An 18460-nucleotide genomic window follows, 5' to 3' on the forward strand; every position below is an offset into this window, starting at 1 on the left:
TTAACACCCATATTTACTTTTAGATTTGTCAAAGCCTAGATTTGTTAATTCTATAATACAAGTTAAAATGAAATATGACAGCCAAAAAATTATTTTATAACCTTTAATTGAGAGTATGCCAATTTATTACATCTTAGGCTGTAAGGATTTTTTCTTAGTTCAAATAATCTATTATGAAAATGTCTTGAAGGAGCTCTACTTGTTTCTCCCACTCCAGGAAGGACGCCAGAATCCAAAGAGTGAGGGTGGCACTGTAATAATAACTGTGCATCTGTTCCTTAAGTTTTTGTACCAAGAGTAGATCCTTCAGAAATGTGCACAAGTAACTTTCTACTTGAAACGCATCTCCCAATTTATTGAGGTGTGGCACTTTATTTTATATCCATGGTTAAGAATCCCTACCTTAAGTAGCATTCCTAAACGCCAAGTTATACTGTGACTAAATAAATAAATAAAATAAAATGAATTGCTTATGTAATAAGGAAAAATGGTATTGTTAAAAAGTTGTGCAATTGAAAGCTGGCTGAAAGAGACAGACAAAGCCAGGGTGCCTGGGCTCTTGAGCTAGTCCAACTTCAACAAGCTTCCTTGGGCGTCCTTCAGAATTCCAGTGGAAGCAGTCAAAAGAAAGTCATGCGCCTCCTGTCCTCCTGACCCTCAATTCAGTCATAGAGCAGCAGACTTGAACAATCGCGGAACAAAAACCTCATTGCCCAGTGTAACCTTGCAAGCCCGGAACTGTATTGTGCATTAATCCGGCTCACAAAGGCATGCCTGCTGCTCTTTTATCCTCTCCGAGGCAGGGCACCGTGTACAGCTGACAGCTGACCAGCTCTGGAACGTCCCAGCAGCTTGCCTGGGGCCGCCGATGTTTATTTAGCGGGCTGCTGGCTCGGGCAGGGGCCCCCGGAGCCCGCCATCGCGCGCATTGGCCTGCAGAGGAGCCATGTACCGGCGCAGCTACGTCTTCCAGACCCGCAAGGAGCAGTACGAGCGCGCCGAGGAGGTGCCCGAGCGCCCCGCGGAGGGCCCGGCCGCCGCGCCCGGCCTGGTGACGCTGCAGGAGCTTGGCCAGCGCTTGGCCGCGCACGTGCAGCGGGCCCGCGCGCTCGAGCAGCGCCACGGCGTCCTGCGGCGGCAGCTGGACGCCTTTCAGCGCCTGGGCGAGCGGGCTGGCCCCGAGGAGGCCCTCGTCCGCCACGTCGAAGGCAACTGCCAGCGCGCCCGGGACCTGGCTGCCGAGCGCACCTGGCTGGAGCGCCAGGGCGCAGAGGCACAGCGCACTCTCGACGAGTACCGTAACAAGTAAGCATCGGCCGTGGGGGGAAACTGAGGCAGGGTGGTGGCAGCCTCCGTGGCGCAGATCAGAGAGCAGGCTGCGACCCGAGATTGGAGGGCCCTCTTTGGTTTGCCAGTCCTCTTTCTTGCGGGTGGGGGGCATGCACGAGGTACATTTACTTAAGAGAAGACTAGCTACTATTTTGATTGTACTGGTTAGTTCAATGCATTTTTAAATTTAGGTATAATTTACAATATAATAAAATGCACAGATTTTAAGTTCAGTGAGTTTTGACAAATGGATGTGCCAAAACAAGCAGGCTATTGCCTCTACCCTAGAAAGTTCCCTTCTACCCTTTTCAAGTCAATCTTCAGTTATCATCCCGACCCCCGAACCCCCCCAAAAACCCAGAGGCACCCAGTGTTCTCATTTCTATCACCATATATTAATTTTGCCTGCTCTAGAATTTCACAAAAAAATGGAATGTTAAAGATGTACTCCTATGTGTCTGGCTTCTTTTGCTCAGCATATTTTTGAGATGCATTCATGTTATTTAACTTTGCAGCCAGTTATAGGTGGTATTTGCTGGCACCTTTTAACAGAAGAGGAGACTGAGGCTCAGAAAATGTAGGGATTTGACGCAAGGTCACTCAGCTAGTGAACGGCATCAGCGGGACTGCACTGAAGTGCTAGGCATGCTCAGTCTGACTTCACCGCATCACAGCCAACACCTGGAGATCGTTTCAGTGCGTGCTTTCTAGGGTCTTGCTATTCAAAGTGTGGTCCATGGACTGGCAGCATTGGCATCACTCAGGAGCTTGTTAAAAACGGAGACCCCCTGGGCTCACCCCAGAGCTCCTGAATGGGAAGCTGCATTTTAATAAGACTCCCCTGTGACTCGTAATTTAAGAAGTTAAACACTGAAGCTTCAGAAGCTCTGGTCCAGGGCATGGTGCCCCCTTTGACAGAGTGAATAATGTGTTAAAATCAGCTATTGAAAAGAAAAAAGATACTCAGCAGTTTGTCACCATTTTTTTCCAGATATAAATGTGTGTGCTCTTTGACTCAGCGAGGCCATTTCAAAGAGTTTACTGACACTCCAGGTGTCAAGTGGCATGCCTGCAAGGGTATTCACTGCCATGTGCTCTGCAGTAGCAGAAAACCTGGGACGAACCTAAATGCTTGTTTAATAGGAGACAGATTATAGAATGGTGATACTGTGCAATTGTAAAAGCAAGAATAGTGTGTTATCATTTATTGAAAAAAGAAAGGGGGGAGAGTAGAAATTTTTTGCTCGCATAAGGAAAAAGAGGAACAAACACACAGAAAACTAATGACACTGGTTACACGTGGGGGACAAGGGAGTGGGAACAGGACAGTGGGAGACAGGTGGCGGGGGGCACAGACTTTAACTGAATCTGCTTTTGTGTAGTTTTGAAATAGTGTCTCAGCATGTAAGAGGTTTATCCATTTAAAAATGATATAGATTGATTTAAAATATATAGATGTCCAGGCCCCACCCTGGGCCTGAGGTGGGGTTCAGGAATTTTAACTTTTTTGAGCTCCACTGATAATTCCAATGAATAGCCTGGTCTAGGATAGCCAGAGGGCTTTCTCCAACCATGTTCTCTGAGTTCAACTTTTTCAGTCCAAATCTTGGGCATGTTATTTAATGTATCACTGATTCCATTTTAATCAGTCCTCCTGTTTCTGGTTTTGATCCAGAGAAAAATATTTGGGGCTGGAAAAAGGGACCTGCAAATTCACCTGTTACAGTCCTTCATGGGAAAACTGAGGCTTTGAGTGGCAGGACTTGAACTCAGGTTTCCGTGCCCTGGGTCCATTCTCTTTTTAGAACACTATCTTGGAGAGGCGTTGTTCTTGGACTCCTGTGGAATAAGGTCCAGTGATAGGACCTAGACTTTATTCAATTGAAGCTCATGTTCTCTAGGGCAAAAGGAAGTGTACACTGGTTCGGACACCCAGCTCCATGGACCAGCCGGATAGACCACAGCCGACTGTCAATCAGACTTGGCGGGGCAAGTCTCATTCCCTTGAGCCCTCAGTGAAGGAATAGCCACAGGGACTTTCCCTGATTTCACTTGGTTCTGAGTTGTGTCCCCGCCATGGAACAGTCCCTCAGGCTCTGTGATTTATTTAATAATTCCCATTACTTTGTTTTCATTGCCCTCTTGGGGAAGTTTTGATATTCTGACTGGAGTAGTGGGATTTGAAAATTATTATAAGAACCATAACCATCCACATGCATGAATATACACACATTGAGTTTGGTGTCACATTCCAGAGTTGATGACCAGCCAAAGCAGGTGAAAATTACACAGAAATGCGAAGGTATATGCAGCCATGTTAGGCATATTTTCTCTGTGTCCATGTTTCTGGATTGTCCCATCTCATCCTCACAAAACCCTAGAAGAAAGCAGTTATTCTTACCACTGACTGTAGGGGTTCAGAACAGGCCTCCCCAAAATGTGCCACTCTGGCATGTGAATTATTTCACAAGGATAGTTGAGTAATTTTAAATCAGGCCTTTAGCATGTCAAAGAAAGACTGAATACAGGCCCTGGCCGGTTGGCTCGGTGGTGGAGTGTCGGCCTGGAGTGCGGGAGTCCCGGGTTCAATTCCCGGCCAGGGCACACAGGAGAAGCGCCCACCTGCTTCTCCACCCCTCCCCCTTTCCTTCCTCTCTGTCTCTTTCTTCCCCTCCCGCAGTCGAGGCTCCATTGGAGCAGTTTGCCCGAGTGCTGAGGAAGGCTCTGTGGCCTCTGCCTCAAGCGCTAGAATGGCTCTGATTGCGGCAGATTGACGCCCCAAGATGGGCAGAGCATTGCCCCCTGGTGGGCGTGCTGGGTGGATCCGGTCCGGCGCATGCGAGAGTCTGTCTGACTGCCTCCCTGTTTCCAACTTCAGAGAAAAAAAAGAAAAAAAGAAAAACTGAATACAATAAAACTAAATAAAAACAAATAAAACCATCAAAATACAATGGTGAATATGATCAATTATCCAAATTGATGAAAACAAAAAAATTATGTAAAACAATCAGATAATTCAAGCCAAAGTGTTTTTTTCATTATGAATTCACTTATATGGTCACTTGTATGAATGTACATGAACATATCTTGAATTCTAGTGAATTTTTTTATAATGAAGTCACTTTCTTTAATATCTAGACTTTTCTATAGTGTGAAAATCACATATGTTGTTTTAAAAAACATATGTTGTTTTATCAAACTTGTTTTTAAGCTTTAGAAATTCTTAAGATGTTTCTAGCAGGAAAAAACAATGAAAAACATTAGGTTTCATTAACAGTTTTTGTTTGTTTGTTTTTTGTATTTTTCCAAAGCTGGAAACGGGGAGGCAGTCAGACAGACTCCTGCATGTGCCTGACTGGGATCCACCCAGCACGCCCACCAGGGGGTGATGCTCTGCCCATCTGGGGCGTTGCTCTGCTGCAACCAGAGCCACTCTAGCCCCTGAGGCAGAGGCCACAGAGCCATCCTCAGCGCCCAGGCCAACTTTGCTCCAATGGAGCCTTGGCTGCAGGAGGGGAAGAGAGAGACAGAGAGGAAGGAGAGGGGGAGGGGTGGAGAAGCAGATGGGCGCTTCTCCTGTATGCCCTGGCTGGGAATCGAACCTGGGACTCCTGCACGCCAGGCCAACGCTCTACCACTGAGCCAACCGGCCAGGGCTCATTAACAGTTTTATTCTCAAAGCTAATTAAACATTAAAAATAAATTTCTGACTCCATTATAGGTACACGCAAAAGAAACTACTAAATGTGACGTCCTGGCATGAAATGTACATCTTGTGCAGCTAGATTTTTATCTGACTTTATTGCCTCTCTTAATTTGGAGTCTTCCAGGAGTGGAGTCTGAGACAGAGGGGTTTGAGGGCAAGTAGCTTATTTGGGAAGTGACCTCTGGGAGCACAGGTTGCAGGGTGAGGAAAAGGCAGGAAGGGAAAGGAGCTAACACTGAGTGCACTATTCAGCAAGTTACTACTATGGCAACAGGGGCTAACCTGCAGGGTGGAGGAGGCACCTCACTTGTCCCAGCTGAGACAAGCGAGAAGGGGTACTTATGTCCCCGCTCACCTTCCTGCCAGAGGCACCCTCTGTCTTTCTCATGGGCACAGGGCAGGCCTTTGGTGTGCAGGGATGATGCCACAGGATCGCCCTGCCCTATGGATAGGTCATAAAAGGTTCTTTCTGGTGACAACTCTTATTGAGGGCAAGGCCCCTAATTTAACTTCTGTAAGGGAGAGGTGAAATTTTCTTGTGTGCCCACAGGGTCTTGATTGCCTTTAGTCAAAATAATTCACATGCCAGAGTGGCACATTTTGGGGAGGCCTGTTCTGAACCCCTACAGTCAGTGGTAAGAATAACTGCTTTCTTTTAGGGTTTGGTGAGGACGAGATAGGACAATCCAGAAACGTGGACACATGTTAATACATACAATAGAACAGGAAAATCCAAACACGGTCAGGTTAATGCTATCTGCTGTAGATCGGTGTTTTCCAACTGCTGGTCTGCAGGCTGGTGCCAGTCTGCCAGAAATTTCTTGCTGGGCCGTGAAAGAGTCAATCACCCTCATGTTGTGTGAATATTCTAGACCCACTGATGATAGGCCACCGTTTAGAACATGCAGGGCAGCCCCTCAGCCTCTGTGCTGCTGCTGCGCTTGGATTCCGGGGGTGCTGGGATGGGATGCCCTCATTCTCGGGGTGGCTGGGAGGGAAGTTCTGGGGGCGGGAGACCCCATTCCATTCACCGCTCCCAGTTGCCCCATGTGTGGTGCCCATGTCTGCGCCACGATGTGAAAGAGGTTGGGAAGCAATGGACTTGGAAATGCAGCATTAGCTAAAATTAGGAACCTCTTCTCAAGGGGAGGGTGTGGTGCTCGTATCTGATTAAATGTAATGCGGATTGTGTGATCAACACTCGTGGAATCCTGGAAACTGCTCAACCTTCACTCATGTGTCCAATTTGCAGATATGAAAATGAATGTGAATGTCAGCTGCTGCTGAAAGAAATGCTTGAGCGGCTTAACAAGGTGAGCTGAGCATACCCTTGGCTTTGAACAGATCAATGACGGGATTGAACTAAATGGCTGCAAGGCGTTCTCCCACACCTCCTCTACGTGCTATTTCTTAGGCTGTCATTCTCTTTCTGGACTTGGTCATTTCAGCTAGATCTTTGTGTGAACTCACACTCTCAAACACTCCTCTACTGCAAGATAGAGGATCTGGAGGGAGAACCTAGACTATGAAGCTTATTGCTTGTGCTGGGCTATCAGAACGTGCCAGCTCTGTTTTGCCATTCAGACATCATGGTCCCACATGCCGGACTGAGGAGGGACCTTGCTTTGGGTAGTGCTTATTTGGATGCAACGACACCTCTGTCCTGTTGGCTAAGAGTCTTGAGATTACTTCTCCACAGGAAAACTTTCAAGAGAGCAAAGGAAAAAATTTCCATTTCCCCTCAAGCTCCTCACTCTTGAAGTAGCCCTGTGGGGGCAGCGGGGCTTCTCAGCCTCCTGCTGGAGACCCCCTGCAGGGTGGTGTGCAGTCATTCTTCACGGGGCAGCTTCTTCCTTCTGACCCACCCTTATCCTGACATACTGATCTTCTGCTTTAGCCAGGAGACCCTTGCCCCCACACGGCACAATAACCCTGGACCACAGGCGTTGGACAAACCAGGGATGGCAAATAGCTGTAAGCATTATCCTTTCCTGAGTACTTCAGAGCTCAACTGGCAGAGCAGAGGACCCTCTGAGACTGTTTAGCTGAAGGGTTTCTCATTCAGTGCACTTGGCTGCCTTTCCCTTCCCCTCCCTGTGCTGCCCGTAACCTCACCAGAATTGCTCATAAAACACGGCACCCCCTTCCCTGTTGTGCCAGGATGTGGCCTTTAGATCAGGGGTCCCTAAACTACGGCCCGCATGCGGCCCCCTGAGGCCATTTATCCGGCTCCCGCCGCACTTCCGGAAGGGGCACCTCTTTCATTGGTGGTCAGTGAGAGGAGCATAGTTCCCATTGAAATACTGGTCAGTTTGTTGATTTAAATTTACTTGTTCTTTATTTTAAATATTGTATTTGTTCCTGTTTTGTTTTTTTACTTTAAAATAAGATATGTGCAGTGTGCATAGGGATTTGTTCATAGTTTTTTTTTTATAGTCCGGTCCTCCAACGGTCTGAGGGACAGTGAACTGGCCCCGTGTAAAAAGTTTGGGGACCCCTGCTTTAGATTCTTCTCTGCGTGGAACTCCAGGCAGCTACTCCAGAGAGCAGGTTAGCTCAGGATCTTTGCTTTCTGTGGCTTTGTCCAACGTCAGTTGTCTGGGATTATTCTGCTGGTTGGTGGAAGTGTCAGAAGTACAAGCTGGGGAAACGGAACTTTGCTTTGTCTGTGTTACCTACACCTGCTACTTCTGTGCTCTTCTCTGTGTGACTATATAACTTACTGTCCAAGCCAGGACACTGTGGAAGGAGAGGCTGTCAATACCTACGCAGTTTGTTTGACAGAAGCTGGGACTGTCTCAGGCCAACTGGAACATATGAGCAGCCCAGGTATAAACACAAAGATGGCGGCGAGAGTCTGTTTCAGGGGAGCCCTGGGTGCTCAGGTGCAGGGATTGGCCTTGTATTGATGGTTGCAACAGCCCCACGCCTGCTGGCAGTCTGAGCTGGGATTTGGGCCTTAGTAGCATCAGACATTACCCAGCTGTTCTGCCGACAGTAGCAGTCAGTCCCATTTTTGTTATTGGTGGTGATCCCAGGTTGCCGGACGGGGCCGCCATCTTGTCTGCAGACCCCTCCCTCAGGGACATAGGTAGTTGACACCTGCACTTAAGGGCCAGTCCAGCCGCCTTCCCAGCACCACCATGTTTTGGTCTGAGCATTTGTCCTGATGCATGAAGAGCTGTCTCTGGAGTTACCTCTGAGGTTGTCACTCACCTGGTGCCATGATGTGCATTCCTTCAATAAGAGTGAGCAAGAATGCAATCCCTCCTTTTACCTTGGGTGGAAATGACACTGGATTTAAAAACAAGCTCAAACCTTCTGTTGTTTTTCTCTTCTTGTAAGTGCAACATATATTCTCAGGGGAAAATAAGATAGCAGAAATAATGAAAAGGGAAAGGTGTCCTATCATTCCTCTGCTCTGAGGACACAGCTGCAACACCTGCAGGTACCCTGTGACAGTGTGTGGGTGACTCAAGTGTCAGCTTGTGAGAATGTAATGAAAGGTTCTGGGGAAATACGCTACCAGAAGCGTGGGTGAGGGCCAGCTCAGGACGTTGTTGTGGCTGTTCCCTGGGTCCAGGAAAGACACTTCTGCCCACCAGTGGGCTGTGCTGTCCAAAATGGAGTGTAACTTGTTATAGGGCCCTTCACACTACTGCTGAGTCCCTGTGAGACTTGGGGAGAATTGCTTCATCTCTCTGAGCCTTGGCTTCTTCATCTGTGGTACAGGAACAATAACAGTCCCCACCGTTGAAGGAGCAGCTGTCTGTCTGCAGGCCTACTGAGAATGAAATGACTCAGTAGCGTGTGTGACTTGCCTGTCATGGCTGTTATTACAGAGCACTCGAGGTGCTGCCTGCCAGCTGAGTCTTCTCCGGAGGGTGGGGTGCATAACCCCGGTGCAGTGGGAGATGATCTGAGATGGTCCATGGAGGAACAACTTTTGAATAGTTGCGTATTTATTTTTATGATTGTTTCCTGTACAGCAGGTGACATATAAAAGGTTCTTTTTAAATACATGCAAGTAAGAATGAGTCAATTTGAAGAAAATACAGGGTGTTTGGATAATGCAATAAGTGGTACTCAGAAATAGCAGAAATTGTGAACACAGCGTGCAAATACAGCAAGTTGGGAGGTCCTTGCCCTAGCTTGTGGAAGCCTCAGAACAGCCTTATGGTTATTGGTAATTCACCCCCAGAAATGACCCAGTCTGGCCTCCCCTCCCTCCCGCCAGTAAGGAAATTTACCCTTGGTGATGTTAAATGACTTCAGAGCCCACTGCCCACCTGTGGCAGGTGCAGGCAGGAGGAGGGGCTTTGTGTGCAGGGGTCATTCTCCACTGCCCAAGGATAGTCAGGGAATCTGTCTCCCAGGAGACAGGACAAAGCCAGTGTTTCTGGGTAAAGATGATGGTGGTGTCCCGCCGATGTCCCCTGGGCCACCGCTAAGGTCACACAGACATGTTGAGTACGCTGCTAACTTCCTGTATCTCTCTTGGCTATGAGGATGGGTGTGACCTGCAGAAGGCACAGTCCAGAAGTGTGGGCGTTAGCACCCTAAGAGGGACCCTTGAGGGACGGGAGAAGAGGGTGAGTTCCTTAGCTGGCCCACCCCTCGTAGTCACAGTTCAGAAGTGAATTCTTCAGTCTCTCAGAGAATGGGGTAAGAACTCAGCACTCAACTCTTGACTAGTAGCGAGAAGCCCAAGACAGATTCTAGTCCCATTGTCATCTATTAACTTTCATTCCTAGCTGCATGACCCGTTGGGTCAGTCTGGCCTCAGCCTCCCCAGCTGTGAGGGCAGACTAGTCTCTGAGCTGCATTTGGCAGAGTCCTCAGGCTCTGTGGCGTTGCTTGAAGGGGCTCTGAGGGGGGAGGGTTGTTGGGTGGAAGGGGTGCTTGTCCATCATCATGCTTTTTTATTTTTTTGTATTTTTCCAAAGAGAAGGTGGGGAGGCGGCAGACAGACAGACTCCCTCATGCGCCCGACCGGGATCCACCTGGCATGCCCACCAGGGGCTGATGCTTGGCCTATTTGGAGTGTTTCTCCGCTGCAACTGGAGCCATTCTAACACCACCTGGGGCTGGGGCCCTGGAGCCATCCTCAGTGCCGGGGCCAACTTTGCTCCCATGGAGTCTTGGCTGCAGGAGAGGAAGAGAGAGATAGAGAGGAAGGAGAGGGGAAGGGGTGGAGAAGCAGATGGGCTCTTCTCCTGTGTGCCCTGGTCAGAAATCGAACCCTGGACTTCTACACGCTGGGCTGACGCTCTACTGCCGAGCCAACTGGCCAGGGACATCATCATGCTTCTTCTTAAAAAGAAGAGCATCTCTTCTCTGGCTCAATATGTAGAATTCTCTGGGACATTTGTTTAAAGCAGGGGTCCCCAAACTTTTTACACAGGAGGCCAGTTCACTGTCCCTCAGACCGTTGGAGGGCCAGACTATAAAAAAACTATGAACAAATCCCTATGCACACTGCACATATCTTATTTTAAAGTAAAAAAACAAAACGAGAATACAATATTTAAAATAAAGAACAAGTAAATTTAAATCAACAAACTGACCAGTATTTCAGTGGGAACTATGCTCCTCTCACTGACCACCAATGAAAGAGGTGCCCCTTCCGGAAGTGCGGCGGGGCCGGATAAATGGCCTCAGGGGGCCACATGTGGCCTGCAGGCTGTAGTTTGGGGACCCCTGGTTTAAAGGATGTGGCTTAAAAATGTTTGAGAATCAATGACTTCTTGAGTCCCTTCTATTTCCAAAATTCTGATGTTTGATCCGTTTGTTAGCAACAACACAGAGGGTTCTTGGAACCCAGTTCCAGTAATCGTGTATTAATCATGGATGAATTTTTGGTAAAGATTCAGGTGTTTGAGAATTCTCTGTCCCCCCCTATCCTCAGCAGTCACTCTCCCCCCACCTCCCTCTTAGGATCATGATAAAACAACCACTCATAGGTACCATCTGCCAGCCCTTTAAAACTGTTCATGGAGATAATGAAAGCCCAGCCAACCTCTGATAAACTGCCCCAGAACACTCCCCAAGGTGAGTAGATGCTGCTGGAACGTGCCGTTGCTGGTGTGCTGAGAAGAATGTGTTTGGAAGGGGTTTCTTTTGTCTGCACCAAGACCAGAAATGCGGATGCTGTGATTTCATTGTGCTCTGGGTGCTGTCCACTGCACTTTCAAAAGCTCCACCAGCGCAGTGTCTAGATTTTTCTGAATTGAGGCTCTGGGTCAATGGTCTAGTTTACGGGAACATTCCAACCCTGACATGGTGTATGTTTTCGATCTAGGTCAGTGGTTCTCAAAGTGTGGTCCCTGGACCACACCACCTGGGAAATGATTAGAAATGCTAATTATCTGGCAGATCCCAGACCTAGCGGATCAGAATTTCTGGGGTCGGGGCCCAGGAGTCGGTGTTTGACATGCATTCCGGGTAATGTCAGTGCACGCAGGAGCTTTAGAGCCCCTGATCTAGACCACTTTTGGGAAAGAGACTGAGGAAATAACTAGAATCTGACGTACCCTTGACATATTCAGCCTTGCCAACCCACTCATAAAGATGCCAAAAATGATTACAAATACACTCAGCCCCAAGCCCAACCAACCTCTGAGCAACCCAACTCAAAAACAGACAAAAAAACCACTGCTAAAGAATGAGTATTCAAGTTCGTTAAAATTTCTAGTTAATTTAGTTTAATTTAAAAACACCTACTTTGATCCTGGAGGTCAAAACCCTTTGCAGGCTCCTCTGGAGAAAGGTGCTGGGAACCTCGTCCCACAACGCTCCGCCCCCGCAGCCTCATTTCCCGGCTCTGCTCTCCCTCCACGTTCCCCCTCCCTCTCTCTTCCTCTGCCCTCTGTTCTCTGAGCCCCTCCCCCAGTCTCCTCTCAGACTCCTTCTCTTCTCCAGAAGTTCCTTCCAGCCCCAGAGAAATTCTCGGGCATTGGAAGGCTTATAGCCCGCAAGGCAGAAGCAAAAGCTTCTTGCCCACCCTGTCCTTCCCTAACCCCCTTGCCTCTCATTCTTTTCCAGGCATGTTTAAGATACACGAATTACCGGGGGAGGGGGGGGAAGTTGGGGGAGGGGGTAAAGGGTAACGGAGGGGGGACAAGGGTGGGGTGAGGGAGTGATATTGAGTGGGACACTTGAATCCATGTTAACACAAGAAATTAAAATTAATAAAAAAATTAAAAAAAAAAGATACACGAATTACCTGGAGAAGCACCCAGGGCAGCTTTAAATATTTCTTAAGAGTGAAAGCATTTGACTAGAGCCTACATTATTTTTAAATTCTGGGGATTTTAAAGAAAAAAAAGCGAGCGAGAGAGAAACAAAAGTGTGCATCTTACAATTTTCATAAGATAAGCAACATCAGTCATTATTGGGATACATATACGTACACACACACACACACACACACACACGCGGCGGGGCGAAAGCAGGGTTACAGGTGTGAGTATGGGAAACACAGCACGACCAGCTGTCACGGTACCATCTCATTAAGAGCACAGAGAGCTCTTCAAACTACTTGGTTTATCCAGACAAGATCAATGAGAGGAAATCGCTGAGTTATCAGAAAGTTTGGTGAGAACATTCAACCCTCTGTCATAAATGTCATTTCCAACTTTGAAGGAACAAACGCTGCTTATAAAGCAATCATTCTAAAAAGTGCATTTCGTGTTAGAGATGCGGAGTCTCGAGGGGCAGCGGCCCCTGGGAGAAAATGATTGAGTGAAGGTTTCAGTGTCAAGGGAAAACTATTTCTTTGTCTTAGAGATGAAACTCCCTGATGATGAGACACAGGACAAATATTGCTCTAACTTAAAATTTAAGGTTATTGGTATGTAAATATACCTTAACTTTTGCCCTGATCTTTCTGGATCAAGGTTTCTCAACCCTGGCACTATTCACATATTGGACTAGAGAATTCTTTGCTGTGAGGCACTGTCCTGTGTATTGTAGGATATTTACCAGCATCCCTGGCCTTTACTCCTTACATGACAGCAGTAACTTCCCACCATCCAAGTGGAGACAATAAAATGTCTTCAGAAATTGCCAAATGTCCTATTGGGGACAAAAATCACTCCCCATTGAGAACTACTATTCTAGACCAGGTCCAATGGACTAACCCAATGCCTTGCTAGAAAATGCAGAATCTTAGACCCTTCCCAGGCCCAACAAACAACAATCTGCGTTTTAATAGGGCCGCAGGTGGTCCGTGGGTGCATACACCCGGCCAGTTTCACACCCATCCTGGATGCCTCCACTGTGCGCCCACAGGTCCGACGTGGACTTTCTCATTGCAGGAAGCTGATGAGGCCTTACTGCGTAACCTGCGCCTGCAGATCGAAGCCCAGTTTCTGCAGGACGACATCAGTGCAGCAAAAGACAAGTACAAAAAGGTAACCATGACCTTCGGAACCTCTTCCCCAGAATACCCAGTTCGGGGTTGGCCAGGCAGTCCAGGGCCCTCGTGGCTGAAAAGTGGGCCTGCGAGAGTGGGTTACTTTGTGTGCATTGCTCCTAAGTCAAATGGGTTGGTCGCTAGACAGCTCTTAGTGAGTCAGATGTATGTCAAGGAGGATGTGTGTGTGTGTGTGTATGTGTGTGTGTTTGTGTGTGTGTTGGGAGGGGGTTGGGAACTAATGTCTGTATAGGATATCACAGTTCACAGAGTGATTTTACATAGACCCATCTTGATTAACCTGTCAATTGTTTTGCTCAGAAAATGAAGAGATGCAGAAATGCAATATATATATTTTAACTCTTGCTCAGAGCCAGTTAATTGAGGGAATACATAGCACTGAGGAGCCTCTTCTCCCATCCAAGTACTAACCAGGCCCAACCCTGCTTAGCTTCCGAGATCAGACGAGATCGGGCGCGTTCAGGGTGGTATGGCCGTAGACGAGGAGCCTCTTCTCATGTGATGCTTTTTTCTGCCCCCACAACCCACCAGCTTCTTACAGCCTGACTTTGGGGGGCCTTGGCATAGTGGAAAATATTAAAATCTTGGAGCTGTGTGATCATGGGCGAGTAGCCTAACCTCTCTTCAAAACGCAAACCACAGACTCTCCTTCTTGCACAGCTGTGTGGTTAACTCAGTGTGGCTGACCCGTGGTCATGACCTTGTGGGCTGACTGCTCCAGTGAGCTCTGGCCTCCCCCTAACTTTCAGTATCTGCAGCCCTATCTCGGGACTTTCTCCAGAAATCAAGGGCTACTCCGCCTCATGGGAAGTGCCGGGAAATGAATGCCCCTGGGTGCAGCCTCAGTGATGGATGTGAGTTGCTGGAAATATCTCCCGGTTCCCTCTTACCTGCTGTTCTGCACCAGCGCCCAGAGGTTCCCCGCTGGGCCTGAGCTCCTGGTGCCCGGTGGTAACCTACCTCATAACACACCCTTCCTGGCTGCCGTCCCCCCCATGTCACCTCCTCACTCCACTACTCATATTTCCTGGCATCTTTGCCCAAGAAAACTATTTGCACTCAGACCACTTTCTTACTGTACTTAGCTGAAGCTGCTATAACGAAGAAGCACAGGTCAGGAGGCTTAGAAGCAACAGAAATTTATTTCTCCCAGTTCTGGAGGCTGGAAGACCAAAATCAGAGTGCCAGCCTGGTCAGGTTCTGGTGAGGGCCCTCTTCCTGGCTTGCACATGGGCGCCTTCTCTCGGTGCACTCACCTGGCATTCCTAGGAGCATGTGCTTAGAGAGAGAGCGAGCTCTCTGGTGCCTCTTCTTGGAAGGGCACTAATCCCATCATGGGGCCCCCCCTTCATGGCCACACCTAAATCTAATTATTTCCCAGAGGCCCAAGCTCCAAATACCATCCTGCTGGGGGTGAGAATTTCAACATGTGAATTTTGGAGGGACACAACGTTCAATGTATATAACCTGCTTCTGGGGAAACTCAAACTGAGGCTACGGGATACTATAGGTGAAGCGCCTGGTGTAACCTTGACCTTGGCCAGTGCTCGGCAAGCATTGGATTCTCTCCCTGCCTCAGTGTGTACTTGCCTCGGCACAGAAGCAGTTCCGTGGCTCTGCACTAAAGGGATGCTCTCCCCCAGTGGTGGGCTTTAGCCGGTTCGCATCGATTCGACAGAACCGGTACCTAATTTTTTGTTGAGTTTTGTGAACTCGTTGTTAAAATGGCACTTGTAATCAGGGTTCTCTCTAAGGTGGGTGCCTGGGCAGCCGCCTAATGTGGAAATCATAGGTTTCCATTACTTACTCTTTTTTTACTGTTCATTTGTGCAACAGCGTATTCTAAGCGCCTGTAGTAATGTTCATTCACCCATAGGTGAAAAAAACTGCAAGTGAGGATGCCAATCAAGAAGCAATATGGAAATATCTTAAGTTTTATTTATTTATTTATTTTAAAATTTATTTATTTATTCATTTTAGAGAGGAGAGAGGAGGGAGAGAGAGAAAGAAAGAGAGAGAAGGGGGAGGAGCAGGAAGCATCAACTCCCATATGTGCCTTGACCAGGCAAGCCAGGGTTTTGAACCGGCGACCTCAGCATTTCCAGGTCGACACTTTATCCACTGCACCACCACAGGTCAGGCAACAGTTTTATATTTTTTTTGTCAGGTATTATTTAATATTTTTTCATTAATGTTTTAAACCCTTTCTTATAATCTAGTTTTATGTACCTCTTTTATTCTTATTTAAGTATTAAATGCATGAAATAATAACCTACCTTTACGTATATTATTTTTTTATACTTAAAGCAGAGACCCGGTTGTTAAATTATTTGAATCCCATCACTGCCCTCTTCCCTTCGGCTTCCTCCAACACCCCACCAGGCCCAGCCTGGCTCCTCCTCCTCTCCTGCCTCCCGGACTCTGCTGTACTTTTCCGGGATCCTGGGAGCAGTGCCTGGAGGCGGTTTTTAAGAAACTCAAAACACTTTTCAAGGCCATTTATAATAATAATATATATATATAATAAGCGCTCACAGTATGACATCCTGTGCATTGTATTGGATCCCAACAACAGCCTCATGAGATAGTGTCTTAGGTCAGGCTCCCCATCAGCAGAGCCGACGGTGGTAATTTTTGTGCAGTTGCTGTGTGGGTGGAGAGCACCCAGCAGAAGGGGAGGGCAGGAGAGGAGGGGACGGCATAGGGGAAGGACCCGGCAGGGGCCCGGCTCAGCCTGATCCCCCTGCAGGGTGGGGGCCCTGGATCGGGTCACATCACAAGGTTGTTCCCACCCGAGGCAGGAGGGTTGGCTCTTTGTTCTCCTGGCCAGCTAGTCACTGGCCTGGGTTGGAGATGGGACCGGATTGGGAGGAGTTGAGCAGCTTCCTGGACAAGATAACCATTGTCTGGCCCAGGGCATTTCTCTGGAGGGGGGCATAGCCATGAGACATTAGCAGTCCTCAGGCTCAGAGCTGGGAATGGGCACCCTTCAGATTGTTAGCTCACCTTTATAGAAGAGCCCGAGTTTCAGGAGGAGCTTGCCGAGGCTGCTGCAGCCGAGAAGTGATCTAGTCTGCGACTGACCACATTCCGTTCTCTGAATCACTGCCCTGATCTGCTGTCAGAAAGGTCCTTTGTACCCTCTGGGGTTTCTTCATCCTCTGTCTCTCATAGCCCTGCCCACAGGGCTCTGTGAAGATAGCAGCAAAGCATCCCCGCAATGGAAGGGAAGTGGTGAAGCCAACCACTCAGTTTACCCACCTGCCCCCATTGATCTTGTGACGATTCAAGGTGTAAAGTGTCCACTGCACAGATTACTGTCTTATCTGTGACAGTGGAACACGTGAAATCATCCCTGGGGTCACCTAGCCCTGGGGGGAGACAGTCAGGCTGCTGGGGTTTTAATGAGAATTTTTCCCCCCTCCAACAGAATCTTCTGGAAGTTCAGACCTATGTCAGCATCCTGCAGCAGATCATCCAGACCACCCCGGCAGCACCTGCCATTACCGGGGGGATGAAGGAGGTAGGAACTGGGGCTCCGGGGGGGGGGCAGGGAACGCCTATCTGGAGACTTTGCTTATGGCACCACGGGCCCAGTTAGCACACGGAGGGAAGGCGGCAAGACAGGCTACGCAGAGCAGTGGGCGCGTTAGCTCCTCCCACTCCCACTTGGCACTCACATTTACTCTTGTTCCATTGGGACTGTAGACATCTGAGAACATAAACTGTGTCCCTGACCATTTCCATTTCCTTAGGAGTTTTTCCTTGGGAACCATGGACTTCCTCGTGTAGTTGACAGAAACTGCCAACCTGTTCCAGTGCAGGGCAGCCTTGCCGTATTCCCAGTGTCTGGGAGCGGGTGCTGCTTTAGTCCCTGGCAGCACTGGGTGTGTCGGCTTTCTGCTTGGTTTTGCTTGTTGCTTTTCTTTTTCTTTTTCTCTTTTTTTGTGTGACAGAGACAGAGAGAAGGACAGACAGGCAGGAAGAGAGAGAGAGATGAGAAGCATCAATTCTTCATTGTGGCTCCTTAGTCTCCTTAGTTGTTCACTGATTGCTTTCTCATATGTGCCTTGACCAGGGGCTATAGCAGAGTGAGTGACCCCTTGCTCAAGCCAGCAACCTTGGGCTCAAGCCAGCAACCTTGGGTTCAAGCGACCATGGGATCATGTCTATGACCCCATACTCAAGCCAGCGACCATGGGATCATGTCTATGACCCCATGCTCAAGCCAGCGACCCTGTGCTCAAGCTGGTGAGCCCACACTCAGGCCGGATGAGTCTGTGCTTAAGCTGGCAATCTTGGGGTTTTAAACCTGGTCCTTTACATCCCAGTTTGATGTTCTATCCACTACGCCACTGCTTGGTTAGGTGCTTGTTGCTTTTTTAGTAAATGTGCTAGTGTGCTGTGCATCTCACTGTGGTCATCATCTAAGGACCAATGATGCTGAACACTTTTTCTTGTTCTTATCTTTATTGGAGTATCTGCTAAAGTCTTTTGCCCATTTTAAAAATTGTGTTGTTTTCTTATTCCTCTTATCAATTTGACCATAAAATTTGAATACAGAGCCTCTGATAATTAGTGACTATGTTTTCAAGGTCTGGCTCTGCTAATGATTATACAAGTTTGTGGTTTAAAAACTATTGGGAAAGGATAGAGATTATTGAAGCCAACTTTTTTTAAAAAAATGGGGATTTGGATGTGAAACATTATTCCCAATATACTGTTCCACATTTCTTCTTCTTGTGGCTCTCGAGCTGCTCGGCAGGATATGGATGTTTTTACTTTAATGTGTTCTACGGGACTGTGTGACACATAGTACGATGCATGTAAGCAGGCGCCGAAAAGGATGCAGATTCGCACGAAAGGTCACGTGTCCCTTTGGAGGTTGTGCTGTTGTGGTACAGAGTTGTGGGAACTGGTCAACTGAGAAGATCTGGGGCTTTGTTGTTGTTTATTTCTGTGAAGGTGACTCTGACAGTGGTTCTCAA

At 48.1% G+C, this 18460-nt stretch overlaps 1 protein-coding gene across 1 annotated transcript in view; it reads left to right on the forward strand.

The window, feature by feature from the left end:
- The first annotated feature begins 857 nt into the window (after positions 1-857).
- The window catches only part of BFSP1 (beaded filament structural protein 1), a 35501-nt gene continuing 17898 nt past the window's right edge, over positions 858-18460 (forward strand). The window contains exons 1-4 of the mRNA XM_066237258.1: positions 858-1305; positions 6288-6348; positions 13354-13449; positions 16903-16995. Of these exons, the coding sequence (XP_066093355.1) occupies positions 947-1305; positions 6288-6348; positions 13354-13449; positions 16903-16995 (609 nt within the window). The 5' untranslated portion in view covers positions 858-946. The remainder of the gene's footprint in view (positions 1306-6287; positions 6349-13353; positions 13450-16902; positions 16996-18460) is intronic.

The sequence above is a fragment of the Saccopteryx bilineata genome, chromosome 6 (genome assembly GCF_036850765.1).
Source record: "Saccopteryx bilineata isolate mSacBil1 chromosome 6, mSacBil1_pri_phased_curated, whole genome shotgun sequence".
NCBI classification, from domain to species: Eukaryota; Metazoa; Chordata; class Mammalia; order Chiroptera; family Emballonuridae; genus Saccopteryx; species Saccopteryx bilineata.